The 25,980-nt window shown below is 57.3% G+C and overlaps 12 protein-coding genes across 12 annotated transcripts in view; 5 read left to right on the top strand and 7 right to left on the bottom strand.

The window, feature by feature from the left end:
* The window catches only part of VDAG_09361 (SGT1 protein), a gene marked incomplete at both ends in the record, with an annotated part of 1,355 nt that extends 695 nt beyond the window's left edge, over positions 1-660 (bottom strand). Inside the window, one exon of the mRNA XM_009655663.1 lies at positions 43-660. Within this exon, the coding sequence (XP_009653958.1) occupies positions 43-660 (618 nt within the window). The remainder of the gene's footprint in view (positions 1-42) is intronic.
* A 380-nt stretch (positions 661-1,040) lies between these two features.
* On the bottom strand, positions 1,041-3,415 carry VDAG_09360 (lanosterol synthase; the record flags this gene model as incomplete). Its single annotated transcript, XM_009655662.1, has 2 exons — positions 1,041-3,059; positions 3,119-3,415. The coding sequence occupies 2 exons, from the start codon at positions 3,413-3,415 to the stop codon at positions 1,041-1,043; spliced, it is 2,316 nt and encodes a 771-aa protein (XP_009653957.1).
* Positions 3,416-3,979: 564 nt separating this feature from the next.
* VDAG_09359 (meiotic recombination protein rec12) lies at positions 3,980-5,492 on the top strand (the record flags this gene model as incomplete). The annotated part of the gene is made up of 5 exons (XM_009655661.1): positions 3,980-4,292; positions 4,365-4,431; positions 4,489-4,597; positions 4,650-4,937; positions 4,992-5,492. The coding sequence occupies 5 exons, from the start codon at positions 3,980-3,982 to the stop codon at positions 5,490-5,492; spliced, it is 1,278 nt and encodes a 425-aa protein (XP_009653956.1).
* A 451-nt stretch (positions 5,493-5,943) lies between these two features.
* Positions 5,944-6,663, top strand: VDAG_09358 (uncharacterized protein; the record flags this gene model as incomplete). Its single annotated transcript, XM_009655660.1, has 2 exons — positions 5,944-6,139; positions 6,287-6,663. 2 exons carry the CDS (start codon positions 5,944-5,946, stop codon positions 6,661-6,663), a joined length of 573 nt encoding a protein of 190 aa, XP_009653955.1.
* Positions 6,664-6,980: 317 nt separating this feature from the next.
* On the bottom strand, positions 6,981-9,579 carry VDAG_09357 (uncharacterized protein; the record flags this gene model as incomplete). Its single annotated transcript, XM_009655659.1, has 4 exons — positions 6,981-6,991; positions 7,135-7,269; positions 7,354-9,243; positions 9,348-9,579. The coding sequence occupies 4 exons, from the start codon at positions 9,577-9,579 to the stop codon at positions 6,981-6,983; spliced, it is 2,268 nt and encodes a 755-aa protein (XP_009653954.1).
* A 1,048-nt stretch (positions 9,580-10,627) lies between these two features.
* VDAG_09356 (uncharacterized protein) lies at positions 10,628-11,413 on the bottom strand (the record flags this gene model as incomplete). The annotated part of the gene is made up of 1 exon (XM_009655658.1): positions 10,628-11,413. The coding sequence occupies one exon, from the start codon at positions 11,411-11,413 to the stop codon at positions 10,628-10,630; it is 786 nt and encodes a 261-aa protein (XP_009653953.1).
* Positions 11,414-11,969: 556 nt separating this feature from the next.
* VDAG_09355 (8-amino-7-oxononanoate synthase) lies at positions 11,970-13,425 on the bottom strand (the record flags this gene model as incomplete). The annotated part of the gene is made up of 2 exons (XM_009655657.1): positions 11,970-12,484; positions 12,594-13,425. 2 exons carry the CDS (start codon positions 13,423-13,425, stop codon positions 11,970-11,972), a joined length of 1,347 nt encoding a protein of 448 aa, XP_009653952.1.
* A 278-nt stretch (positions 13,426-13,703) lies between these two features.
* On the top strand, positions 13,704-16,387 carry VDAG_09354 (adenosylmethionine-8-amino-7-oxononanoate aminotransferase; the record flags this gene model as incomplete). The annotated part of the gene is made up of 5 exons (XM_009655656.1): positions 13,704-13,769; positions 13,826-13,961; positions 14,020-14,135; positions 14,228-15,558; positions 15,613-16,387. 5 exons carry the CDS (start codon positions 13,704-13,706, stop codon positions 16,385-16,387), a joined length of 2,424 nt encoding a protein of 807 aa, XP_009653951.1.
* Positions 16,388-17,023: 636 nt separating this feature from the next.
* On the top strand, positions 17,024-17,729 carry VDAG_09353 (uncharacterized protein). The gene has a single exon (XM_009655655.1). It carries the CDS (start codon positions 17,222-17,224, stop codon positions 17,516-17,518), a length of 297 nt encoding a protein of 98 aa, XP_009653950.1. The 5' UTR covers positions 17,024-17,221; the 3' UTR covers positions 17,519-17,729.
* Positions 17,730-17,884: 155 nt separating this feature from the next.
* On the bottom strand, positions 17,885-19,747 carry VDAG_09352 (polyamine transporter 3; the record flags this gene model as incomplete). Its single annotated transcript, XM_009655654.1, has 4 exons — positions 17,885-18,133; positions 18,215-18,793; positions 18,853-19,302; positions 19,448-19,747. The coding sequence occupies 4 exons, from the start codon at positions 19,745-19,747 to the stop codon at positions 17,885-17,887; spliced, it is 1,578 nt and encodes a 525-aa protein (XP_009653949.1).
* A 1,654-nt stretch (positions 19,748-21,401) lies between these two features.
* On the top strand, positions 21,402-23,347 carry VDAG_09351 (uncharacterized protein; the record flags this gene model as incomplete). The annotated part of the gene is made up of 4 exons (XM_009655653.1): positions 21,402-21,586; positions 21,668-21,836; positions 21,894-22,251; positions 22,401-23,347. 4 exons carry the CDS (start codon positions 21,402-21,404, stop codon positions 23,345-23,347), a joined length of 1,659 nt encoding a protein of 552 aa, XP_009653948.1.
* A 131-nt stretch (positions 23,348-23,478) lies between these two features.
* VDAG_09350 (uncharacterized protein) lies at positions 23,479-24,369 on the bottom strand (the record flags this gene model as incomplete). The annotated part of the gene is made up of 1 exon (XM_009655652.1): positions 23,479-24,369. One exon carries the CDS (start codon positions 24,367-24,369, stop codon positions 23,479-23,481), a length of 891 nt encoding a protein of 296 aa, XP_009653947.1.
* Positions 24,370-25,980: the final 1,611 nt, after the last annotated feature.

Here is a 25,980-nt window from a genome sequence, read left to right as displayed (position 1 = left end):
CGCTTCTCGCTGTGCCGCTTCGGCCGCTTTCTTCTCGGCCACGGCCTCCCTGACGAGCTGGTCCTCCTCGGCCTCGTCCTGCTTGCGCTCGACGGGCACCAGCGCGACGGTGAGGCGGGCCTTGTCGTCGCCGTCGGGCACCCTCTCGAGCGCGGCGAGGACCTGCGCCCGCAGCGCCGCGGCCGTGTTCCAGATGGCGCCGAACTTCTTCTCCATCATGGCCGCCTTGTCGGTCCTCGCCGTGACGTGCTTAATCTCGGCGAGGTGGGCTGCGCGGCTGGGCCGCCAGGCGGTGCCGGGGCTCGGGACGAGATTCGCGGCGTCGCGCAGCGAGATGCCCTCGGCGAGGTTCCTCGACAAGATGGCGCAGGCGTCGGCGTCGGCGAGGCGGCCCGAGGCCGGAAGAGGGCGACGGCACGGCGGTACTGGGCGTCGATCATGAGGGGGCGGGAGCCCGCGGGAGGCGGCCGAGAGGTAGGCGGCTTCGGCGTCGCGGAGGGCCAGCTCGTAGGAGGCCTGGGCGATGTGACACTTGGAGCGGGCGAGGAGCCATGCTGGGGATGACGAGCCGGCGAGGGCTGTGTTGAGCTTGGGGAGGGCAGCGGCGTAGTCTTTCGCCTCGACGAGGGCGACGCCTGCTTGGCCGGCGGTGGTCGACATTGTGGTGGAAGCTGTTCTTTCGGGATACGCGTAAGAAGTTCGTTGGATTAGAAAGCAGTTTGGCGCAAAGTGATGTATTGGGAGACAAGCAGAAGTAAGCTTGTCGAATGTTGGTGGGTAGGCAGGTTGGAGGATTGGAAGGTCCGAGTTGGAGACGGTTCTGGAAGCTATGGCGGGGCACGTTGATTCTGCCGTTTGGCCCCCATCTCAGAGGGTGATGAATGCTGACCGCCTTTGCTTCTGGCTGAGCAGACAGCTCACTATCAATTCCAACCCCAGGGGCCATTCCCAAGGGCCATCTATGTACACTTCGTATTAACTGATAATTACTATTAGGTCCTACTATGTCTCTTCCGTCATGACACCAAGTCATTCAAGTCTCAATCCTCCTCCTCCAGATTGATCACCTCATCCGGGTACTTCTTCGCGAACAAGCCCAGAGCCTTGATGGGGAAGATAAACTTGTAGTTCGGATACGTGATCATGCAGCTCTTGTTGAAGACGCCTTCAATGGATTCGGCCAGCCACTCGCCGTTGCTCTGCTGTCGACTCATGATGAACCGGATAGCCCTCTTGATGGGCCCGACGTCTGGGTACTTGGCCTCCATCAAGGCCAGCGCGGCCCACGCCGTCTGGACGACGAGAGAACCACTGGGGTGCTCGACCCACGTCATCGTCTCGCAGGCCTTGTAGCTTTCCGACCAGCCGCCGTCGAATCTCTGTTTGCCCACGAGGAAATCGCAGCCCTTCCTCGAGGGCGCGCTGGTTTCGTACACGTCGCCCACGCCCGCCAGACTTTCGAGCGCGAACATGGCGGCGTACGTGAAGCAGATGCCCCAGCTGCCATACCATCCGCCCTCGGCCGTCTGGTTCGACGTGATCCACTTGACGGCTCGGTCGCAGAAGACCTTGATCTCCTCGGCCCTGTAATCCGGCCAGTACTCCCTGAACAGGGACAGAGCCGTCAGGCACGCCGTCGTGCACTCGGGATAGTCGTACTCGACCATGATGTTGCCAAACACCTCGGCCGCGTTCAGGTACTCCATGTACCTGCCGCCCCGCCTGTTCTCGTAGGTGCCCACACCTCCCGTGTCGTTCTGGAAGAGCAGGATGGCGTCAATGGCGTCGAAGATGCGCTGATCGTCAAGCAGCTGGGGGTACCCCTCGCTCTTTTGCAGCATGATGACTGACTTGATACACTCCGAGACGCAGTCGCTGACAATGTAGCCCTGGTCCCGGTTGCTGAAGGGCCAGCCGCCCTTGCGGTGCTGTCGGTAGCACTTCTCCTGGTCCTTGCAGTTCTCGCGGATTTGCTGCCGGTCGAGGAACCCGAGCGCCTTGTTGAGCATGGGCCGCCACCTCTCGTCCTTCTCCAGCCCCGCCGCCATGATGGCCTGGATGGTGAATGCCGTGTCCCAGGATTGCACGCCGTTGGTGCCGTTGCACAGCATGCCCTCGGCGTTCATCCAGAGAGCATCGTGGAGACGCTCCGTGTGTCGTCGAACGGAGTACGAACCGGGCCCATCGCGAACGTAGCACACAATCTCGTTCATGGAGTTGCTCACCGGCGCCACACCTGCATAATCCGTGTTCGCATCCTCCATGTCAACCAGCTCGCTGACCCACGCTTCGGCCTTCTCCTTGATCGAGCTGGTCTTCAGATACGGTTCCCAGACATTGACGAGGAGCCAGTTGACCGTGTTGAGAACCCAGGTTTTGGGGTGATAGTTGTCGGTCGTCGCAATGTCGTTGCGGTGGGCCTTCCAGTTGATTGATGCGTGCTGCTGGACAAACAGTTCATTCTTCAGCTGCCGCGTCACGTCCGTCTCCTCACAGCTCCATCGCCTCGAGTAAATGTACGACATGGGCAAGTAAACCTGACGGATATGGATCCACCACCTCCAAGGAGCAATCGGCACCCAGTCCGGGACCAACCACAACTCGGGGGGCACAGGGTTGACGAGGTCCCAGCTCGCAACGCCCAGCACGGCGAGCCACCACTTGGCCCAGTGCGGGCTGCTCGTGGCGCCTCCGAGTTGGTGGAGCCGCGCCCTGGCCTTGACCATGATGGGATCCTCGGCATCCACGCCCAGAAGCCTGAGTGCCGTGTAGCTCAGGGTGCAGCCAAAGGCAGTGCTCTCGCCCTCGGTGTGTAGTCCCCATCCGCCGAGTTCCGGGTCGGCCCGCGCGAAGAGGTAGTTCTTGATCTCTGTGGCGTGGAAAGTCGAGATGGGCGTCTTGGTCACGTACCAGGTGATGACAATGCCCGGCAAGAGGAACATGGGACCACCGTATTCGCAGCCCCATTCGCCGGGGTCGAGTTGCAGCTTTTCGAAGAACGTCAAGCCGTTGGTGGCAGCATCGAGGGGGCTCTCGGGGGAAGGAAGATCGGGCAGGCCCTGGTGTAGCTGGTTAATAACTGCCGCAATCAGAATCTTTGTGAGGGGGGGCAACGTACGAGCGGCAGCCCAAGGTAGTACTTCTCGGCATAGCTCTGAGGCCAGTCCTTGAGGGCCTGGTTGTCCTCGACGTAGACCCAGCGATGGCGGCCATCTTCGTCATTCAGCCTCCATCGCGAGACATCGGTTTTCTCGAGAATCCTCGGCTTCTTGGGCCACGGCTGCTCGGCGATGGCTTCGGCGACTCGCTTGCGTGAAAGCAGCGGCTTCTCTTCGTGGTGGGTGGCTGATCCGTTCTTCGACGATCCGTTCCGATGGGAGCCATTCGTCGACCCGTTTTTCAGAGATCCGTTCATGGTGCATCGACTGGCGGGTATTAGAGCTTTGGATGTCGAATTGGGCGCGGGGGCTACCAATTCGCAGTGCACCTCGCAAGATGTAGTAGGGTGGCACTCTCGGACTCTTCTACCAGCCCGCTGCACGCCGTCAAGGGGTCCCGCGGGATGCGAGTCGTGCGTGTACAGTAAGGTACTGGGAGGGTCCGGGGTGGTAGCTGGTGTCACATGTTTGGTTGACCACTGTAGTCGTCACGTCGTTCGACGTTTCGTCCTTGGCGCCGGTGGTGGTTGGGTGGAGCGTTTCCAGCTCAAATTTGCGAGTCCCACTGATTGGTCAATCTGTCGGTGCCCCTGAGACCCACATCTCTAGTCTCTTGGTGCCAGTGGCTGCCTTGTACAGTGTGGGAAATGGGGATCTCTTGCACGGTGTGTTCCTGCAGGCCATCTTCACTGCCCGCGATGCTGACGGCATGTCTTCCCCATCCTGTCGTACCCGACATTAAGGCTTGAATGTCTTGCCTTGCTGCGCGATTACATTGACTCAGCTGTTAAAGTTTGGCGAAGCAACTTTCCCAACAAGCGATGGACATGAGCACCGGCCCAACAGCTACACGTCACATGCCGCCCAGCCAACCTGATGGATCGCTGGCTACTCACGCTGAGCAGGGTAGCCAGCCATCAGATGTCGATTTTGTTCAAAGTACCAATACGTATCACACCAGCACGGCATCTGTTATTGCAAGAATCGAAGGCATTCTCCGCGAAGTGCAAGACGACCTCTTCCATGGCCGTGCTCTCTCCATCCCCTACAAGGCGCGACGTCCTGGCACCAGCCGGGCTAGCGCAGGTTTGCTTCGGTTCCCAGGGAGCACGCCGCGAGAAGCCAGTAAATTTGGTAAAAACGAACAAAAAAAAAACGTCGATACGCTCTGGTTGCAAGGTGACTGACTGATGTATCGTTGACAAGCCCGGGTGATGAAGATCCTGAGTCTTTCGCATGGAGCGTTGGTTGGCGGCACCATACTGACCAAACGGTGATTTTTTCCTTCTTGTTCTCGCGGGAGCCTTGGTCGGGGTTGACTTGATCTCAGAAACATCTTTTACCAAGACGTGGAGCTCTTTGGCAGTCAGGCCAATGTGGATCAGCTGGTTGATGACCTGGCCTTCACTCTGAACCTTGGACGAGATGTTCTCAACATTGTTGGTCTTGCACGGTGCTTCTGCACTTGCTCGTAACGCTCATCTGATTCAGGTGGCTGCCGGCAAGGGCCTTGCGTCAGGACCCGTCACGATACACCTCCAGAATGGCACCCAGGTCGACATGTCCTCCGGTTCAACAGTATGGCACACGCTTCTGAGGCGATTCATCGTAGTACTAACTTGGCAGGGTATTCTCATACCTTCGGTCCGAGACGTCGTCGGCATGAACTTTGCATCGACCAAATGGGTTCTCGTCATCGAAAAGGAAGCCGCTTTCCGACCTTTGGCTGTACAGCAATACTGGAGGAAATCAAGCGCAGGTCATGGCGTGATTGTCACGGTAATCTGCACAGTCCGACCTTCAGAGAAGGTTTCCTGCTAACTTGGATGACAGGGCAAAGGCTACCCAGACCTCGTCACCAGATCGTTCCTTCACGCAATCCAGGCCATGAAGCCCGACATGCCGATAGTTTGCCTCGTTGATTTTGATCCAGACGGTCTTCGTATTATGCAATGTTACAAACACGGATCGCAGAGCCTCAGACATGAAATCCACGTTGTACTGCCTCGGTTGCAGTGGCTCGGCATTCGAAGCGCCGATCTCATGCCTGATGGACAACGAGGTGCCGATGGCGACAGAGAGGGAGTGCCGCGGGAGCTACCTGCTGACCCCGCTACGGTCATGCCATTGTCATTGCGGGATCGTAGCTGTGCGAGGAAGCTTCTCGCTTCTTTTGACGAAGATGGCGCAGATGTTGATGACTCGGAGTACAGACGCGAGCTGCAGATTATGCTCGTCCTCGGGGTAAAGGGTGAGATACAAGCTGTGGACGACGTGGGCGACCTGACGAAATGGCTCGACCGTAGGCTACTGTGTGCTCTCGGTGGCCTATAATTTTGAAGGGAAAATTTGGCTGCGGACTTTCGAGAACGCAATTGCTCATAGTCAGCGATCCAGGGGTTCAGGGGTTCAGGGGTGGTGGCTGGAAGCACTTGGCGAGAGCACGCGCTGAGGTGTCAGTGGTGATAGAGTGCCGACTAAATGAGATTACGGGCGATATTATGACCAGAAATGAATAAACCCTTCATTCACACCACTTGACTGAAGGTCCAAAGGAAACTTTCTTCGTTTCTAATGCAAACATGGTAGACAGCCTCGGTAAGAGGACCGGTGAACCCAATAGTACCCCGCCACTACCCCGCCTTGACCGAGCTCACCGGAAACCACTTCACCCCTCCGCACGGACCACATAAATTTTCAAAGCCTCACTCCCCAAACTCATCGCCCATCAGCTGCTGCTGCCCCTTCACGACTCTCCTCACCTCCACCACCCCCGGCACTCAAGATGGCGCCCAACCTCACAGAAGATGAGGTCGACGACCTCATCTACTTCGCCCGCGCCGGCGAGCAGGCCGACCTCGCCGAGGCCCTGGCCACCCTCTCAGCCCGCGAATCAGTCGCCCCGGGCGTCATCCTCACGGCGGCGCGCGACGAGAGCAAGGCGACATGTCTGCACATGGCGGCCGGCAACGGAAACCTAGGTCAGTCATCCCGCGCCCCCATTTTCTCAGGAAACACGTCTCTGCGCCTTCATTCTGAAAATGGTAGAAACGATTGCACAAGGGAGAAACGAAAGTCTTGGATGTCATGTCATGCAATGAAAAGTCAATACTGACGCAACAGCGTAGATGTCGTGTCGGCGATCCTGGCGCACTTTGCACAGCTGCCCGCCGAAGAGCGCAAGGCGGCTCTCGACCAGGCCAACGAGTTTGCCAACACGGCGCTCCACTGGGCGTGTCTGCGCGGGCACCTGTCCGTCGTCAAGGCGCTGCTCGAGGCGGGCGCCAGCCCGGCGCTGGCCAACGACAAGGATGAGATCCCGCTCGACTGTGCGCTGTTCGCCGAGAAGCAGGATGTTGTGGATCACTTCATGGGCCTCTCGAGGGCGTTGGAGGGCGACAACGGCGAAGGGGGTTTGAGTTCGGGCGTTGGCAGCGTCGAGGTCGAGGTCGAAGAGACAAAGGCGGAGCCGGAGGCAGGGAAGAGCTCATCAAGTGATTCTTGAGGGGAAGAAAATCGCATTAGACAGCAAGGAAGGATATATCTGCTCTAGAGTGTTCCGCCGGCCTAATACAGTAAAAATGTCAAAACACCACAGTCGTCTCCCGTCACAAAAAGCCTCCGCGACCCTTTCAAACGAGCCTGGAAAAGAAACCCGGCCTCCCAAAAGTTCGAAATCGAACATGTAACCCGCTCTAGGTGTATAGTGAGTCGTAAGAGGAATCTCGTATATCTACCCGTCATGTCCCCGCCCCAGCCATCAGTTCTCTACAAGTCTTCAGTCGCTCAGCCGCCTCATGGAGCAGCTCAGCATGCGCATCCTCAAAGCTCGCCTGCAACAATCGTAGCAGATCAGGCAACCCATCACCCAGCCCCCTTGCTGTCTCCTCTGTGAGCTCAGAGAGGTTCGCGATGCGTGTCAGATACGTAGCGGTGCTCAAGTACGGTCCTAAATATGGCGGCAGTGCCTGCCCACCGTTCAACGCCCGCACGAGCGACCATATACCCAAAGCCGCGTAGTAAAGTGACCACGGGCGGTGGGGGTCTGCCTCGTTGCGGCACGAGTACCACGCGTCTTGGAGTGGAGGGTACCCCGACCCCCTACGGGTACCTCCCACCAGAACACGGTGAAGCAGCTTGAACGCGTGCAGCACGGCATGTCTCGTGCTCGCCTTGCTCGACCAGATTCTCATACGTGCAACAGCGTTGCTGTAATCGCGCGTCGAAATTTTGCGGTTGACCAGGCGTTTCGCGCCCGCAAAGACCTGACAGGTCACGATGTCGACTTGAAGAGCAATGTGGGCGAAATGGTAGAGTACAGATGGCGACTGAACTGGCCCATTCGCGCTACCATGGCTCTCCCCAAGATTGGTTTCGGATAGGCCAATATCGGCATCGTAGCTCTCTTTCCAAATATCAAAAGCTTTCAGGATCGTCCTTCGCCATGTGTCGTGCTCAGATGTGCGTGTGGGGCGATCGAGCCACTTGATCTGGCTGTCGCGATGGGAGAGATGCCAGCCAACGCTGAGAAGACCGCACATGATGATCATGCGACCAAACGAATGTGTCTTCACTGGGTTGCAGTGAAGCGCAGACTTGAGCCCCTCGAGGAAAGAAATCTGTTTGATGCCATACATGCGCCACGTGCTGTCAACGCTCCGGAAGCTGTCGGGGTTGGGCGCCGCCCAAAGGCTGTCATCGCACGGTAGAGGGAGGCGGATCTCATCGGGCGCCATGTCGGCGAGATGGCCAAACATGGTGGCATGGATGATATCCATCATGAAGGCCCCAAAAACAACACGATGCATGGACTGCGTCTCAGCCCAGCGCACCCACCATGTTCGCGAGTCTGACGAGCCGTCATTTTCACCCGACGGCGGCGCTTCCTCGGGCGGTGACTCACTGCCCGCTTTGCCGATAAGGGGACTACCCCGGCGCAAGAGAGTCAGGGTCGCGGAGTGGTAGATGTGCGCCCGCTCATGGAACTTGCGGAAAGAGAACAGGGTCTCATAGTACTCGAGCAGCAGAAGTGCCTGCGCCACCCACAGAGCCACTGGCGGGTTGGCGTCTTCGGCCGTCACGATTTCCCAGCGAACGCTCGATATGATAACGTCCGCGAAACCCCCGTACTCGACGTAGGTGCTCGTCGTGTCACGGGCCCTCAGAGATGCAGCGCCGAGTGCAAGCATGACCATGACGAGGAAAATGGGGCATCGGTTGCATGAGAAAGTCGGCTGATGTACAATAGGCAGCCGCGGGGACACATCGACCCAGTACGTGTGCAGACAATGTCGCATCATGTCGAGACTGAGGCCGGGGACGTCACCGCCGCTCTCTTGTACGATCCGGGTGATTGAGGCCTCGTACTTGGGCTGTTTACTGCGGAAAAGCCGGAACCAGGACAAGATCTCTTCTCGACGGTGTTCCGTGAGAAGGTCGTCATTTTCTTGGCGCGGCGGCGTGGGATCTGGCTGTGAGCGGCTTGTAAGCGACTCGTAGTCGTAATTGATGTTGTTGTTGAACGTCGACTCCAAACCGCCTTCGAGAAACGGCATGTTTGCAACAGCGTTCAGCTCGTTCCAGCCAGCCTGAGCGTCAAAAAGCCACATGGCGAAGTTCTCGGATAGATGTCCATCCGCTTGAAAGCCGTTGTCGAAGGGCAACATGGTTGACGATTCGGCGGCCATGGTCACCGCCTCCCTCCCATAATACGCCGTCTTCGACCCCATGTTCATGTCCAAGCCGTGCATGGTTGGTTGCGGCGGAGGCCAGCTCGAAGGCTGAACCAGCCGTGGGGCCGGCTCCGAGTCGGGCGTCAGTAAGATGGCGGCATCGTGAGGTCCACTCGAGGGATGTGACGGGAACTGCGTTCGCGGGGCAGCCCCGGCAGTGGATGTTGTGTTTGGTGCTGGTGCGCTCGAAGTGGCCGCAAGTTCAGGATGTGACGACTTGAAGCTGAAGGTTCTGTTCCGGGGTATATAGGAGGATGTGAAGTGACGCTTCTTATGTCGAGCGAGGAGATCGGCGCGGACAAACTTTTGGTCGCAGCCAGGTTCTTCGCAACGGAAGATTTCCTTGGGTGCATCTGCAAGTCAATGTCAGTCAAGCGGGCTCGGCTAATCGAGGCGGCGGCACAACAAGAGGCGAGAAGGTAACAGTCGTTTCCAAGCCGGGTGGGGGACGTCTCACGATTCAACTGATGCCGGTGGAGATGCTCAGCTCGAGAGTATAATTTGTCGCAACCGGGAAAGCTGCAGCTAAATTTCTTCACGGCGCCTTTGCGACTGGCGCGTCGGTAGGCGGAGGTGGTAGACTCTTTGGACGACTCGGGAGGATTTGGTGATCCCTCGTCTGTTGGTGAGGGTCCCGGATGGCCGTGAGCAGAGGGCGCGCCGCCCGCATGGGGTTGGTGGGTCGCCATGACCAGCGCCCTAGTCGCGCATTTCGAATGTCGTTGCGATGATGGATATGAAAGTTGCCGCAAATCTCGAAGCGATAGGGCTGCTGCGGGGAGCCGAAGGGGGAGAGGCGATCCAAGGCGAGGTCGAGATCGAGGTTGGGGGTCAGGCAATAGGCGGGAAAATAGGCGAGGTAAAGTTGCGGCAGTGGAGGGAAAGATGAGGAAAGAATGGCGAGCACAGCTCGCGCCGTCGGTCCTGTCACAGGCGAGAGCGACCGACAGGTCAGGGCAAGCACGGGTGGGAACGCGGGGTCCCGCAGAGGGAGGCAGGCAGGTTGGGGGGGGGAAGGGGCCTCTCAGGTCAAAGCGCCCTGGGCAAGTGCTACCAGGCCCAGTAGTACATGGTAATTAGTCAGTTCCCCCGTCAGTCCTTCCTCCCCCAAAATGTCCCCCAATCCACCCCCCGATTATTCCGCTGACCCCACGCCCACAACGCCTTACAGAAGCTCACTCCATTGGCCCTGCTAAATGCAAGCGGGACCAGCCAGCTCCCCCTGTCCGGGCCGTTTCCCTTATCTCCACATGGCGGGCGCTGCCTCGACCGGGGTGGGGGGTTACAGTGGTCAGAAAGGTGCTGTGCCTACCTTACCATGGCTATACCTGTACAGCACAGGAAGCTTGGTTCACCTCTTGCCCCCTCGACAGATCTCGAGTCACCATCCCACGTGCCAGCCGTGCCGACCCATCACAACATTCCCAGCAACAACATCGCCAGGCATAGTTGGACCTGTCAGGGCTGGGCAGCCGGCCCCCCTCCAACACATCAACCACCAGACACCAATGGCGCTCGTGCCTTGCCCTATGTCGGCATTCGGAGCGAAAGGCCGAGTAGTTTCCCTTGGCTGATTTGAGGATCTAGACCCAATCAACCAGTTTACTAGGCCAACTAGCAATCACAGATCGACAACGGACGTCGCATTCGAGACGAACCCGGCGCATGCCTCGTGGTTATCTATCGAGCCGATGCTGGCAGATGCCTAGAGGCGCTTGAGGTCTATCGCATGGCAACTCAGGCGTCTGGGTCTCTTTTGCCTCGCTTCGACGATCTGCTCTTCATCTTGTTCATCTCGCCAACGATCTTGAGTCCCGTTCCACCCAATAGCCGACTGGCCGCCACCGCCTCCCGCTCAATCCTCTTCCAGTCGCCGGTGTAATTCTTCGCTAACGGCCCGACGAGCGCCAGCAACACCGAGGCTAGCGAGCAGTCCGCGCCATGCCCCGGTCCAGTCCAGATTTCCCCGTCGTTGGCCCGCGCCGCGAATCCCTCTTGCCCGGCCAGCACGCTGTTGATGACATCTGGTACGGCCTGGAACTCGAGCACCTTGACCAGATGGACAACCACGAACTGCTTCGGGATTGTGAGGCCGATTTTCTGCAGCCCCAGGGCCAACTGCTTCGGCCGCGCGGTACATAGACAGAGCGTGGCGTATCTGTCGCCCAGCTCGGCGAGGATCTCTTCAATCTTGTTCCTCATCAGGGCCGCTGGCTGCTCGTACGTGGAGCTCTTGCCGTAGTGGTAGTCTCGCGGCGGAGCATTCGTCACGTTGCCGATGAAGGTGAAATCGCTTTCCGACTCGCACCACCCTGAGGCGTGGCGCGTTTTCGAAACGCCTCTTTTCAAAAGTGAGACTCTGAGCATCGGATAGCCAGAGTAGCTCATGGGCGGGGCCGAGTAGTCGAAGAGAAGAATGCCGACGTGTTCGCGGTCCCAGCACGTGGCTAGCTTGTCATTCTCGTCGGAGCGATCTCGCAGCCTGCTTAATTCAGTCGGCGTGAGGAGCTGGGGGCGCCGCATTGTGGTGTTGACCTTCGATGATGTTGGTTGTACTAATCGAGTTGGTGCCTGGAGGGTTACCGAGGAACTTTGAGTGCCAACCCTTGACATCTTTAAATATGCGACATGTCTCCCAAGCCTTTAGAGGGTCGAGGAAGCCTCGCCAGCTGCCTCGTGTTGTTTTCAGCCCCTTTTTAAGATACGGGCGGACTTCCATCAGCCTTATAGTGACGCCCCTTTCAGCATGCGGTGCCGGGTGACTCACCTTGCCGCATCAATCTCGTGCCTAAGAAAGGGGGCCTCAGAGCATCTCGTCATTCTCGTCTCATCGGGGTGAACGCATTCCCTGTTCAATTGAATTCTCGTTGCTAGCGGTCTTTTTTTTATTATCAACCCCTCACCCCCTCAACCCCCCCAGCACATCGCATCAAGAGCGCAGTACTGGCCCAATATGTCTCCCATCTACCATGCTTCTCTTTATTGTTGAAAAGAGTGCACCAAGCTGATGCTTCCAACAGTAATTTTTGGTTTCGGCTTGCAAAGCCGAATCTCGAGCCGTGATGCGATCACTTGCCACCTAAAGATGAGCCTTTTGCACTTGTGGTTGGGTCTCCTGAAGGCCCTCCTTCTGCGTCTTGAGCACCCATTCCTCGACCACGCGGGCCAGACCTTCGACCTCTTCTTTCGTGTTGGCAGCATGTAGACAGACCCGCACCCTCTCGCTGCCTTTCGGCACTGTAGGCGCGACAATAGGACGGATGATGTAGCCTCGCTCCTGGCAGTACAAGGCCAGGCTGCGCGGATGCGAGGTCAACAACGGGATAATGGGCGACGAGGGCAACCCCGCATCAACGCGCACCAGCGGTCGCGGGGCCGCGCCGTAGCGTGCGCAAATGGACACAAAGAGGCCGTGCGTGTACCCGATCAATTCTCTCAACCGCCGCCTCAACTCGTCGGCCATCTCTGTGGCTACAAAGTCGTACGTGACCCTGATGCCCGCCAGGCTCGCCGGCGACATGGCCGTCGTGTAGATCAGGGTACGCGCGTAATTGATCAGGTACTCCTTAACAACCGGCGCGCAGAGGATCATGGCTGCAAGCGCGTGCATTCGTTAGCGTCAGGGGTCCCACCCCCCTCCCCAGAGGCTCGGCACTCGGCTTTCTGGGTCAGAACTAAGAAGAGAGAGAGAGAGAGCACTTACCCCCCGAAGCCCCCATGGCCTTGCCAAAGGTGTGGAGGCGCGCGAAGACGTCGCGCTCGAGCCCGAGCTCGCACACGAGGCCGCGGCCCTGCAGGCCGAAGAGACCTGTCGAATGCGCCTCGTCGACGATGAGCCGACCGTTGCCGCGGGGCAGGTGCTGCTTGATGCAGGCGACGATTTCCCGCAGCGGCGCAACGTCGCCGTCCATGCTGTAGACGGCCTCGACGGCGACGAAGACGTTGCGGGTCCCGGCCCTGACCTCTTGGCCGCTCGCGCCCTGGGTCAATGCTGCGAGGATCTCGCCCAGGCTTTGTCGCGCTGGCGGGGTATCGCCCAGAGGGTGGGGCCTTCTTGCTGGGGAGACGGTGTTGTGCTTGAACGGCAGTCGTTGGGCGGCGCGGCTCATCCTCATGCCGTCGTGGGCGCTGGCGTGCACGAGCTCATCGTAGACGACGACATCTCCCGGCTGGGGAACGCAACTGAACAGGCCCACGTTGGCGTCGAAGCCCGAGTTGAAAAGCAGACCAGCGGGAGCATGGTGGAATGCGGCAACGTCGCGTTCCAGCGCTTCGGCATAGTTCGAATTGCCGTCGAGGAGCCTGGAGCCGCTGGATCCCAGGATGGACGTTTGAGGATTCGACGCGGTCAGCTGTTCGAGGTGTGCTATGTAGGCTTTTTGAACCTCTGGCACGACAGAGAGCGAGAGATAGGAGTTGGAGGACAAGTCGACGCTCGTCGAGGGGAAGGAGGTCAGCCGGCGTAGTTGTGACTTGGACTTCCTTTCTTCTAGCCGCTGCCTCAGAGCTCTTTCCAAGCTCGAGGACGAGGACATGTTGACGATGCACCCCACGGCAGAAGATGTGACTCAACGGGAAAAACAAGCTGAACACGGGAGGTTTTCTGTTTTGCGTCGCGCCCATATATTCGCATGGTGGGCGTCGCACATGTTGAGGGAATTGCTGAGGTAAGGCAAAGTGGCTTGCCGTCGGTCGGTCTAGCGGCTACAGAAGGTTTGACCCCCCTGTACAAGGGCATCACCTTCCCTAAGCCGTTCGCACAGCCTCGCCCATCAGGCACATTTCTCAGGGCCTCGATGCCCCTCAACACATCATGGAGCTAAGCAACATCTTGACACGTTCCCGCTCCCCCATTGACGCCTCTTCCTTTGGCCTCCAGGTCTGGAGATGGCACCCTTATCTGGTCTGCTGTGGCGGCACCTTCGCCTGCACCAGGTGTACGGCGCCAACACGGACGTGGGCAAGACCATCTTCACAACGATCCTCTGCAATGCCGCGACCAAGTTCTACAACCATGAGCGCACCTCCTACCTGAAGCCGGTGTCTACGGGTCCGGCCAGTGAGGCAGACAGTTCGTGTATGTCTTATCTGTCGATCCGTCATTTTGATCTGATCTAACTGGTCTACAGAAGTACCCAGCATCAGCCAGGTCCGGCGAGCCGGGTCACCTCAGCCTGACCACGCTCGCAGACATATCGAGCGTTTCGCTCCCTCTGTCGCTGCAGAGACGCTCGTGCAGTACAATGTACCATGCAGTCCGCATACTGCAGCGAGACTGTCCGGCAGGGTACCACTTTTGTTGCGGCCTCATCCAAACTTGGTCTGACTGGTTGGCAGGACATTCCCTCAGATGACGCTCTCCGGCGGTCCATCCATGATCACGCACTCAAAACCGCCGCCTTGGGTCCTGGGTGGCTCTTTCTTGAGACTGCCGGGGGTGTGCATTCACCCGGTCCGACAGGAACTCCGCAAGCCGATCTCTATGCGCCTCTTCGACTACCTACTGTCCTCGTCGGCGACTCCAAGCTTGGAGGCATCTCACAGACCATTGCCGCGTACGAGTCCCTGAAACTACGTGGTCTGGACGTTGAGGCAGTGTTGCTCTTCCAAAATGCGACATACGAGAACCATCTGTACCTCAAGGACTACTTCCAAGAGCATGCAGGCATTCCTGTCGAGACGGTCACCGCCCCGCCGGAGCGGCACGAGGATCCTCGGTACGATCATGGCGCTCTGTTAGCATACTACGAGCGCGAGAGTTCTAGCGAAACTGCCCACGGCGTCCTCAAGGACCTGGATCACCGGGGCAAGAGCCGTATTGCGCGCCTCGAGAACATGCCTCAGAGTGCGAGCAAGAACATTTGGTACCCCTTCACTCAGCAAAAGCTACTAACGCCTGACCGCATCTCCGTCATCGATTCGGCCAATGGCGACTTTTTCCAGGTCTTGACCCCCGCCGCTGCTCCCTCCCCCGCAAACGAGAGTGGACTGCTACAACCGGCTTTCGATGGCTCTGCCTCCTGGTGGACCCAAGGTCTCGGTCACGGAAATCCGCGCCTCACGCTGGCCGCCGCCTATGCTGCCGGTCGCTACGGCCACGTCATGTTCGCCGAGGCGATCCATGAGCCTGCCCTTGCTCTCGCTGAGAAGCTGCTCCATGGCATGGGAAACCCACGGCTGACGCGAGTCTTCTACACTGACAACGGGAGCACCGGCTGCGAGGTCGCCGTCAAGATGGCTCTTCGCGCTGCCAGGCTGCGCTATGGCTGGGCCGCCTCCGAGAAGATGGAAATTCTCGGCCTCAAAGGGAGCTATCACGGCGATACCATCGGCACCATGGACTGCTCGGAGCCGAGCGTCTTCAACGAAAAGGTAGAATGGTACCAGGGTAAAGGCTTCTGGTTTGACTATCCCAGTGTCTGGTGCCGCGATGGCAAGTGGGTCGTCGACACGCCGGAGGCGCTACAGAATAACCTCGGCGATGGAGCGAAGTTTGGATCTCTCAGCGATGTGTTTGATCTCAGCAACAGAACTCAGACAAAGGCATACGAGTCGTACAAGAATTACTTCCGGTCCGTGTTAGAACGTCTCCAGAAACAGGACGGACGCAAGTTCGGCGCCTTGATGCTGGAGCCCGTCGTTCTTGGCGCTGGCGGCATGATCCTGGTGTAAGTTTCCATCTCACACTCATACCAACCTTGATTTGCTGACCAGCTGTGCAGAGACCCTCTCTATCAAAAAGCGCTCGTCGACGTCGTGCGTTCTTCGCCTGAACTGTTCGGCAACGCCACCGCATCCAGCACCACCGAGCATGACTGGCAGGGCCTCCCCGTCATCTTTGACGAGGTCTTTACCGGCCTCTACCGCCTCGGCCGTTTCAGCTCATCATCTCTGCTAGCCACCCTCGCCGACATTTCTGTTCACGCCAAGCTCCTCACTGGTGGGCTTTTGCCCCTCTCCACGACGCTGGCCTCGGAGTCCATCTTCGACGCCTTTGCGAGCGACGATAAGAGCGACGCGCTGCTTCATGGACATAGCTACACGGCCCACGCGGTTGGCTGCCAGGTAGCCGTGGAGTCTTTAGACCAGTTGCAGCGCATGGACGAGAACGGCGCGTGGGACTGGGCCAAGAAGAACTCGAGTGGAAAGGCGCTAGGTGCCGCGCCTAGTCCGGGCGCCTCGGGCAATACCTGGTCCATGTGGTCGAACGAGTTCATCGACAGCCTCTCGAGGCAGTCCGACAAGGTTGCGGGCGCTTGGGCCCTGGGTAGTGTTCTCACGATCAGCATGCGGAGTGATGATGGGGTCGGATACACGAGCAAGGCTGCTGCTAGGCTTCAGGCCGGCCTTCGCGACGGCAAGGGGGCGTGGGATGTTCACACCCGTGTTTTGGGGAATGTCCTGTATATCATGACGGGCCAGACGACGCAAGAGGGCGCTGTTCGAGAGATGGAGGGTTTGGTCCAGAGGGCTTTGGAGTCGCTCCGTGGTTCTTAGTGGATTTCTGTGGAAAGTAAAGCAGCTCCATGCATGATCACAATAAATCTCGAATCGTCCTACACAGGACTGAGTGCTTATTCAAGTCACCTCCAGTGTTGCCTAGAAATACCCAGAGGTAAACGATGGCAGTGACAGACCCGTGTTATCCGATTGTCCAAGTGTTTGACAATGTCAGGGGCATATTCCATTTCCACTGCTAGTATGGAATGCCCGGGTGGGTGAACGATTCAGGTGCCACGAAACCCGTGGGTCAGCGCTGCACTCCGACCAAACAAGTTAAATATAGGTGTCGGATTTAGTTGTTTGGTCCGCCGAAATCGACGGATTTGGTTGTTTAGTCCTATTTATAAATATTTAACTTACTTAGTTAGTAATGAAGCTATCACGATAGTCATTAGCCTACCTAGGGCTCGGAATAGCTATATTCCGGGCCTGAATGCGTATTTAAACGTTTACTAAATATCGAAATATCGAAATACTATAGATTTAGTTATTTAATTATAGGAAATCGGTCTATCTATTTAGTTATTTCATGATTTGACTTGTTATATTTGATCGGGGTACCACGCTGCCGTGGGTGTTCAACGCACCCGACTCGGATATGGAGGAGCCCAATCCCCTGGAGCCGCAAGACCCAGACACACTATTCCCGGGTGATGAGAGAAAACCCTGGGTCCGTCCCGAGGTACAAAGACACGAGTGCAACGCTGGCAACAGAATCGACAGGGCGGTCGAGCGTATCCGCGCTACGCCGAGAAAGAGGTACATCAGCGACGACTCTGTCTTCTCACAGATCTGCGACAAGGAGCAGGGAGTCATGTCAATGTATACATGGCCGCAGGCGCCCTCATTCATCTCGTTCCCGGAGAAGAATACGATGTCTTCTGGACAAAGACCGGAGGCTACGAGCGTAGCATCCGCCTGCGCTTCTGGCAGAGTCTGGTCCTGGAAGACCAGCGCGCGGGTGGGAAGCACGTTCTCCGCCTCGCCAAACACATCGACCAAGAAGCAGGATGCGCACGCCCAGAGGTACAGTTCCCCTTCCTTTACAGTTTCACCGGTCTGGTACAGCAAGGATACTTTATGTCCTTCTGTTTTTGTCAAGGCTACGTGTATGTAAGACTCTGAATCTTTTACTTGAACTTCATTCCTCTTCACAATAAAACGTTCATGTTGTACATGTTCATCAAACTCGAAGAAGACGCAGTTTGAAGCAGCAGCCACGCTCACAATAGATCACTTTCCCAGACGCCACTTCGCCCCGAAGTTTTGAGCTGCTGGCGGGTATCAGGAAATCGGCATCCACTCAACTGTCTCGAATCTCCCCTTCAATTCCGAAGGCGACCCATGGCCCACTCAGTATGTACAAATTACCGAAAACAACCGTCTATACTATGCTTCATACCTGTATCCCCCCAACGCCGGCCGGAAACGAAAATCGGGCTTCAATGCACATGCAGCAAAAGACAACAACACAGAACCCATTCAAACCCATCACAGCTGGGGGTTCGACTTGGCGCGCAGCCTGGCGCCGTAGAGGTAGAAGAGGAGCGGCAGCGGGATCATGGCGGCGGAGAGGAAGCCGAGGAGGCTGTTGCCCCAGCCGAGGCCGAGGGCGTTGTACATCTCGAGGCCGGCGAGGGGCAGCAGGGCGCCGGCGAGGGAGCGCAGGACGGCGAGGGCGGCGGTGACGGAGGCGGCGTAGCGGGGGAAGGTGTCGAGGAGGTAGTTCTGGATGCACATCTGCGCGTCGCGTTAGTGGGCATGCATACTGACGAACAGGAGGCAGCGGGCACGGGGCACGGGCAGAGACGGGCAACGTACCATGACGCCCATGAGGCCGGCGCTGAAGATGACGACGCCGAGCATGGGGACGATGAAGTGGACCTGCTTCTCGGTCGTCCAGCCGTAGATGAAGAGGCCGACGGGCAGGACGGTGGCGCAGGGTAGGGCGACGGCGGGGGTCAGGCGGATCTCGGGCACGAGGTCGCCGCCGGCGGCCATGCGGCGCTTGACGAGCATGTCGGAGAGGGCGCCGAAGACGACGACGCCGATCATCATGCCGATGCCGGCGGGCAGGAAGGTCAGGCCGACGGTGCCCTCGTCGAAGCCGTACTGGTCGCGGTAGACAAAGGAGAAGGTCGTGATGAGAAGGTAGAGGATGCCGTAGACGATTGCGACGTAGAGGGCCATGCTCGTGACAATGGGCACGAGGAAGAGGAGCTTGACGGGGCGGACGATGGCGATCTTGAACTTGTCGGCGACGCTCTGGCCCGAGTCGAGCTTGCTGTGCAGGTTGTTGTTGCCTGTCTCCTTGCGCAGCTTCAGGACCTTGCGCTCGATGAGGATGGGGGCGTACGTCTCCTTCATGTAGAGGAACGACGGCGGGATGCAGATGCCGCCCTGTGTACTTCTGTCAGCGATTTTTCCAACTTGACAATCAGCAGCCGGAATGCACATACGACAATGCAGACGAGCCAGTAGACCCAGCGCCAGCTCGTCTCCCTGATGAGATAGCCACCGGCGACGGGCCCGATGCAGGGACCCAGTAGGGGGCCGAGGGCCCAGGCGGACATGGCGCGGCCGCGCATCTCGACGGGCATGATATCGGCGATGCTGCCACTGCCTATAGTGATCGGCACGGAGCCGGCGACGCCCATGAGAAAACGGAAGGCCATCATCATGTCCATGTTCTGGGACAGGGCGGTGCCGACTGAGAAGAGGACAAAAAAGATGTTGCCCCAGATGTAAAGGGGTCGACGACCCCACATCTCGCTGACGGGCGCGACGATGAGGGGCCCGAAGGCGAATCCGAGAATATAGACAGAGACGACAAAGGTGGCGGTGATGGATGACGTTTCTCCAAACTGCACCATGATGGCAGGGATACCAGGTGCGAACATGGAAGAACCCTATTTTGAGTGAAATCGCGTGTCAGTAGGAGCCACTGCAGTATGGTTATTTTGGTCCTGCCTTACCAGTGGTCTGGATAGGAGAAGCGTGTTAGCCAGAGACATTGGATCGAAGCTAAGCAGGGGGGGAGGAAACTCACGTCACAAAAGTCAACAGAGAGATGAGACCAATGTTGAGCCACTTTTGCCTGTCGGGCCAGTTCATGGGGTTCTCAGGGTCATCAGGGCCGTCCCAGTCGACAAGATTGGGGTCATCGACTGGTTGAGACGCGGTGTTGTGTTCAGGCTCCTGTTCTGGTTCGTTGTTGAGGGTCTTCTCATTCGTATGGAGGGAATCAGACTCGGGCTCTGTCTTTGGCTTGAGCTCCTGAGAAGAGCTCGGCCTGCTATGACCCTTTTCCAGGTCGACATCTGTCGAGTTTGTTGCTGGTCGTTCGTCGGCCATGGCTGGAGGAGCTATGGCACTAAGCTTCGAGGTTATTGTAGGTTGTATGGGTGTTTTTTTTCTCTCTTCGCCCTCTAACAAACCCAATAAAAAGGACCAGGGAAAGAGAAAGGAAGCAGATAGTTCATCGCTACCATAATTTTCAACATGGACAACGAGAAAGTCGGATGGCCATTAACCTATATCTAGGTAGTACAAGGTTTATGCAAGATCTCTCGGAAGTGACCCTCTCACATGTTCCGGCGCACAGGAGTTGTGCGAGGTGGGTCCCTCGCAAGTGACGGCGACTGGTCAGGCTCACAAGCGACCCCATACAGCGCCCCGAGTTTGATTAGGTAAAGTGGCCTCAAGGATCCCCCAATGCTCGGTCTCGCTTTCGGGGCTCTGGAGCTGCCCGCTGAACCACGAATCATCGCCAATCGAGCCTCGAACCAGCAATCAGCTCAGGGAAACCGAGCTGGCAAGGAAGCCTCAAGACATCGCATTCGGGTCCCAGGCCCCTCCCAGGCCCCTCCCAGGCTAGTCCTGTCGCGTGGCCGACGCCTCGACAAGCAAGCACAGCCTTGGTGTTGACCGATCCGAGGGCATCAACCCCATGCAACACGACGATCGGTCGATGGATTGTCGAGATGATCCTGACTCGGCGGGAAGCCGAATGCTGGAAATATTCTGTTCGGATTCTGGCTACAGTCGCCGGACCTCGCTCGATCTCTCCCTCGCCCGAGACAAGGTCTTGCAGGCTCCCGAGTGTGACCCAGATGATCACTTCAGGGGCCGCTACGTTACCTTAGGCTCGGGCCATCCCCGCAAACCGTCGCTGGGAGGACGTGGCTTCGGGGCCCTGAGTCTGCACTGCATTCCAGGCTCAGTCTCCTCGGGTTGGTTGTCCCCTCATTTTCTTTATTTGGTCAACAACGTGTCTGGCTTAGTCATCAGTGGCCTGGCCATTTCCATCGGAACCATGTCTGTCGGGAATAGCACCCAAGCTTCTGTCGACCATCGCCCATCAACCATCGCCGATGGCCCATCACCCTCTTGCGGGTGCGGGTCTTCCCGAGACGCCGTTGTACCCATCGTCCGATCAACGCCCAGTTCGCATCGCAAACAGGCAGGCGGCTAGGCAGGCGGCTAGGCAGGCGACGGCCCCGAGACTGCGGCAGTGCTCTTTAAGCTTTCTTGCCAGACATCAAAAGAAGAGTGGCGCATGCCTTCCACAGCCTCGACATCCACTTTGCCCAGTCGATCAGTCGATCTGACACCGGCAATACATTGACAATACTTCTGTATCTCGACCAAAGCTCTGCCGCCATGACGGCTCCCAAGTTGGATGCTGACACCAGGGTCCCCGACAAGGCTGGCAAGTGGCATGCTGTAATCGACCTGTCAGCCCCCGCCCGTCCAGCATGAGCTGAACAGCCAAATACGCTGTGCAACCCCCACCAACTTGCCTGGCCACGGACTTGGCACGAGGTAGGTGCTGCAGACATGATTGAAGAGCCGCCGCCACGTTGCTCGCTCGTCTTCGGAACGGAATAAGAGAGTCCATAGCCCTGCCCTCCTTTTCACGAGGCGCCAGTATCTGATCTTTCCCTCGTCGTCACGAGAAAGCCCTACCACTGAGCAACCCGGCAACGCCTATCAATATTGTCGCAAGATGCCTCGCACTCCCGCGGCACGCGCCAATTCCCCATCCGACAGCAGCCCCACACGACAAGGAACCGTCATGCGGGATGTATATCATTTCATCAAGAAAGAGGGCGTGAATCCATATCCCTATGGGGACGTCTATGGCGGCCAAAGTGAATGGCGGGAGAAGTGGATGAATTTGGAGCCGAACCCGTACGTCACAAAATCACTGCTGCGTCTTGCAAAGGCTCTGCGCTTTGGCTACGTGATTGGACTCGCACTAATAGCATCCAGGGATCCCTATCACACTCATGTGAGGGATATCTCCAGTGCCGACCACCAGTGGCCACATTTACGTTTGCTGGCCGATTTTATGAACATTGGCACAGTCACAGCACGGTGGCAGGAGAACCCCGCCGAAGACGACGCCCGTTCGAGAGCGGGACGAACAATGCGCACCAACGTATGTTTGCTCGAATACTATAGGGACCAAAAGCCGCCCCAGTGCACACGGTATAAGACCCGGGAAAGCCTCAAAACCGGCTTGGCTGGCTTGAAGCCTGACCAGAATCTTACGCTCCGTCTTTTCGTCGTAGAGGACCTCTCGCGAACCGTCATTGAAGCACTTGGTTACAAGTTTGGTGTGGAACCTGACTTTTTCCGCGAGCATCTGTACGCCTATGCCTGGAATAATCCGCGCGATCCCTGGAGAGATGCCACAAACCTTGAGGTTGACCTCGAACAGCGGCGCTGGTTACAGATAAGGTTTCCTCGCGCACGGTACTTCCAGAAACATACGACTTACAGCATAGATGCTCGTGGGGAGGAGATGAAGTTTAACGTTGAGCGTCGAGCAGATGACGACGAGAACCGCGGGTGTAAGTGGGATGATCCAGACGCGCTCACGTCTTTTATGAGATCCAAGGCATCATTGTGGACCAAAAAGAGAGTATCTTCCGGAGAGCCCGAGACTGGTATGTGCACATCGAGACCTGCAACACTTATCACACTAACCTTTTCCAAAAAGCTATTCTTCTCCTTGATCCGACCATACAGAACGGATTGCCGCTGTGGAAAGGATACAAGAATTGGGAGAAGCCTCCTTATCCCCTGCGGAGTGATCCCTTGCCGGAGGGCCCCAAGCAGACGTCGTTTTTTGACGACTTTGTTTACTGGGCCCAGAAGCCAGATTGTTTTCCTCAGCTGCCATCAGAAGAATGCCCGTCACACATTCACATCCCAGTGGCTGCCCTCCTCCATCTGCTTGCGTCAGAGTGGCTTCTGATCATTGATTATGTCAAAGCCCGCCTGAATATCATTGATTGGGAACTTGCCTACCCCCAGCACTTTGTCAAAAACCCCGACGACATAGACGGCCGCATGCGCAAGCTCCACGCATGGCGCCGCTTCATCCCTGTCTTCCGCGAAATGCTCTCGGACATGCTTCTCCACGTCTTTCACAGCTCCTCGCACATCGAAACCATGCGTGGCGGTGACTTTGATACGCGCGCCTGGCTCGCCCACCAGACTAACAATGACGGCCGCGTCCACGACCTCGTCACCGATGTTGTCTTGCAACCGTACAAGCGCGACTTTGCCCTTGTCCTTGGCGCCATGGAGGAGTTCCAGAAGCGTCTCGAGCGTCTGACCCAGCTGGCGGTGCAAACGTCCATCGTTGACGACTCGCGCCGCAGCATGGCCGACAACCGCAATCTACACCGACTCACGTGGCTGGCGACGCTGTTCCTGCCGTTGAGCTTCATAGCCGCGCTTCTGTCGATGCAATCCAAGGTGTCTGAGCTGGGGCACACATTGCGGATGTGGGCGGTCATTGCTGCGCCGAGCGCTGGATTGACGCTGTTCGTCGTGCTGCTTATCAGCTCGACCACGGCGAAGAAGGCCATGTCGGATTTCCCATGGTTTGGCAACTGGAAACCGTTTGTAAAGAAGGATTCCAGCCGTAAGAGAAGGTGATGAGAGAAATCGTGGATGTGGGAACATACAGGTGCCGTCAGCAGTATCTGTAGTCATTCGAGTAGGTTATGTAGAGTACGACACCGCTTCTCTGATATCGGCTCCGTTCTTTACCAACCGCTGTGGACGTTTTATGCGTCGTTCTCGTCCTCTATCTGGTCGTCAAACGCGTCCAAGTCATCCTCCATGCCCTCGTCATAGTCCTCGTCGCCCCCTCCACGTCCGGCGCCCTTCGCCTTGCCCTCTCCCTCGTCATTCGACGTCCAGATGTAATCAACAGCCGCAGGGCCTTCATCCAACGTGACAACCTTTCCATCCGCCCCCACGCTTCCAAGCACATTCTCCTCAGCATCCAATCCATGAAGCAGACCGCCATAGTCGGGAAAGACCGTCTGGAAGAGGCCGCGCGGCCGCGCCATGTCAGCAAGGAACGCATCGACGGCCAACGCCGTCTGACAGGGTCCCTGGCCGCCGGGCAGCGGCTCGCGGAGCCCGTTCTGGCGGCCCCGGACCAGCCGGACCGTGAGCTCGAGCGTGACGAAGGGGTTGACGCCCGGACGGCGCAGGACGGGCACCTTGTCGATGGCGTACCGGATCCAGCCCACCGGACGCTTCGGGTCGAACTTCGAGACGTGCTTGGTCATCTCGGTGATGATCTCTGCCGTCTTCTTGTCGATGTAGGCGAAGCTGTACTTTTCGTTGTCGACGACGGCGCTCAGCTTGAAGGCGTCGACGAGGTGACTGGTGCGCTGGCCGCCTGCGAAGACGTGGTCTACGCTGGCGGGATCGATGTAGCGTATGCCGTCCCGCGGCCGCATCTTCTTGAAGCCATGCGCGGTCTTGAACTGCCAGAAACGATAGCCAGGAGGAGGGACGGCGTTCACGCCGTTGTTGCCAAGTTTGGCGCGAAGATCGTACTGTGCGATATTGAGGGACTCTTCTTCGGACGGTCTGAGTCTCATGCTGCCTTCGAATTGGTATGCCAGGTCGTTGGCATCTGCCACGTTGCAGCCGTCGGCCATGGCGTTGGGGTTGATGCTGGGAAACTTCAGTCATAAGCCGATCTGGGTGCTCGAGCCGCTGGAAGCGCTCGGCTCATCAATTGACTGGTGATAAGCCATTTTGCTTGGATACTGCCTTCCTTGGTAAGTCAAGACAAAAGAGGGTAGTAGCTGCCGGCTTTGGTGTCTTGGATAGAGTTGTAGAGGTAATGATAAATATGACTCTTTGAAGTGGGGTTGAGGACTTGGATGCCTTATAGGTACCTTCTCTAAGAGGGTAGTTGCTTCAAGGTTGACGTTTGCTACCCATTGTCCATTCACTCTTAGCCCAAGCTACCACTGGAAGGAACCCACCCTCCAGGCAGATGCGTCAGTCCCTATATACCAAACAAACGAAAGCCATGCCAACAAAACAGACGAGATGATGCAATGGGCCAATTGGTAGGCTGTTGTGTATCCAGTATCTATCCCAAGCTACTGGTGGGTTGCAGGTTCGAATCCTGCCTCGGCTGATCCGGTTGCTTTGCTTGTCAGAGTCCGGGGACAGGCCCAGGTGCGCTGCTTGCAACGCATCTGAGTTTAAGTCACTGTGGTAGAAGGGGAAGGACAACTAGCCTCATTGCCTTCGAAACAGTGCTTCGGAGTCCCAGTCTCAACAGATGAGTAGGCAACAATTCTTTTCAGCTGAAGCTTATGATGCCTCAGCTTTTCATGGTTTTCTCCCCTTCAAGTCTCGCATCTCACCAGGAGCAGACGGCGATGTGGAACAGCATCTCTGTACGATTTAATGGTGCTTGCACGATTTTGGTGCTAATTTGTGTCTTACATCTGAGATTCAACGCAACTGATCCGCTCTTCCTCATCTGTTGAAGACACGTGGAAACTAATACTATCTCACGCACTTCGACTCATGCAGACGCCAGTCCATGCCGCAGCAGCTTCTGACAAACGCTGCAGGCAGTCTTTCAATCACGAAAAAAGTTCCCTAGCATTTGGCCCTCGGCCGAGACTCCTCGTCTATATCCACTCAGCATCTTGCAAAATAACGTTTCTCTGGTGTTGGCTCGCTCTTCAGTAAAGATGACCGGACCCGTATCAAAACACTTTGGACATGAAGCTTCGTCCTGACGTTCAGCTTGTCAATAGTGCTACTGGGGCTTACTTCTTTTCGTCCTTCAACGGCAGTCATCGCCACCCAGTAGTTCACAGCAAAGAGGACATTGTCGATAAATGCACCATGCTGCACGACAACGGAACTCCTTTTCCAATTCCAATGACGTGCTACAGAGTCTCAATCTGATTGACGGGTCCTCCATGATGTTAGCACGGGTTTGCCGTCCACAGCCTACAGAAGCCTCAGCTGATGGTACTAGGTCATTGGAAAGTGGGTCGTCACGATGTTCCAGGATGGAGACGAAGAAAACATGACAAGGTCCCAGGTGGTTGACAATACTTCCCAGGAGCCATCTTAATGACCAACAGCCGCTGGAGAGCGGTGACATCACACTGAAGCCTTCGACACGTCTGTCTCTCCCAATAGTGGCACCCCCATCATCTGTACCTCGAAGAAGCTAAGAACAAGGGCCAAGGTCAGCTAGGCGCATCAAATATCACATCACGCAGCGCAGACAC

The sequence above is a fragment of the Verticillium dahliae genome, genomic scaffold (assembly GCF_000150675.1).
Source record: "Verticillium dahliae VdLs.17 supercont1.25 genomic scaffold, whole genome shotgun sequence".
NCBI lineage: Eukaryota > Fungi > Ascomycota > Sordariomycetes > Glomerellales > Plectosphaerellaceae > Verticillium > Verticillium dahliae.
Note: the sequence above shows the minus strand (reverse complement) of the source record. Positions and strands in the feature narration are given on the sequence as shown.

Coding starts and splice junctions, on each gene's coding strand:
- VDAG_09353 (XM_009655655.1), top strand. CDS start 17,222: ATGGCCGCAGGCGCCCTCATTCATCTCGTTCCCGGAGAAGAATACGAT.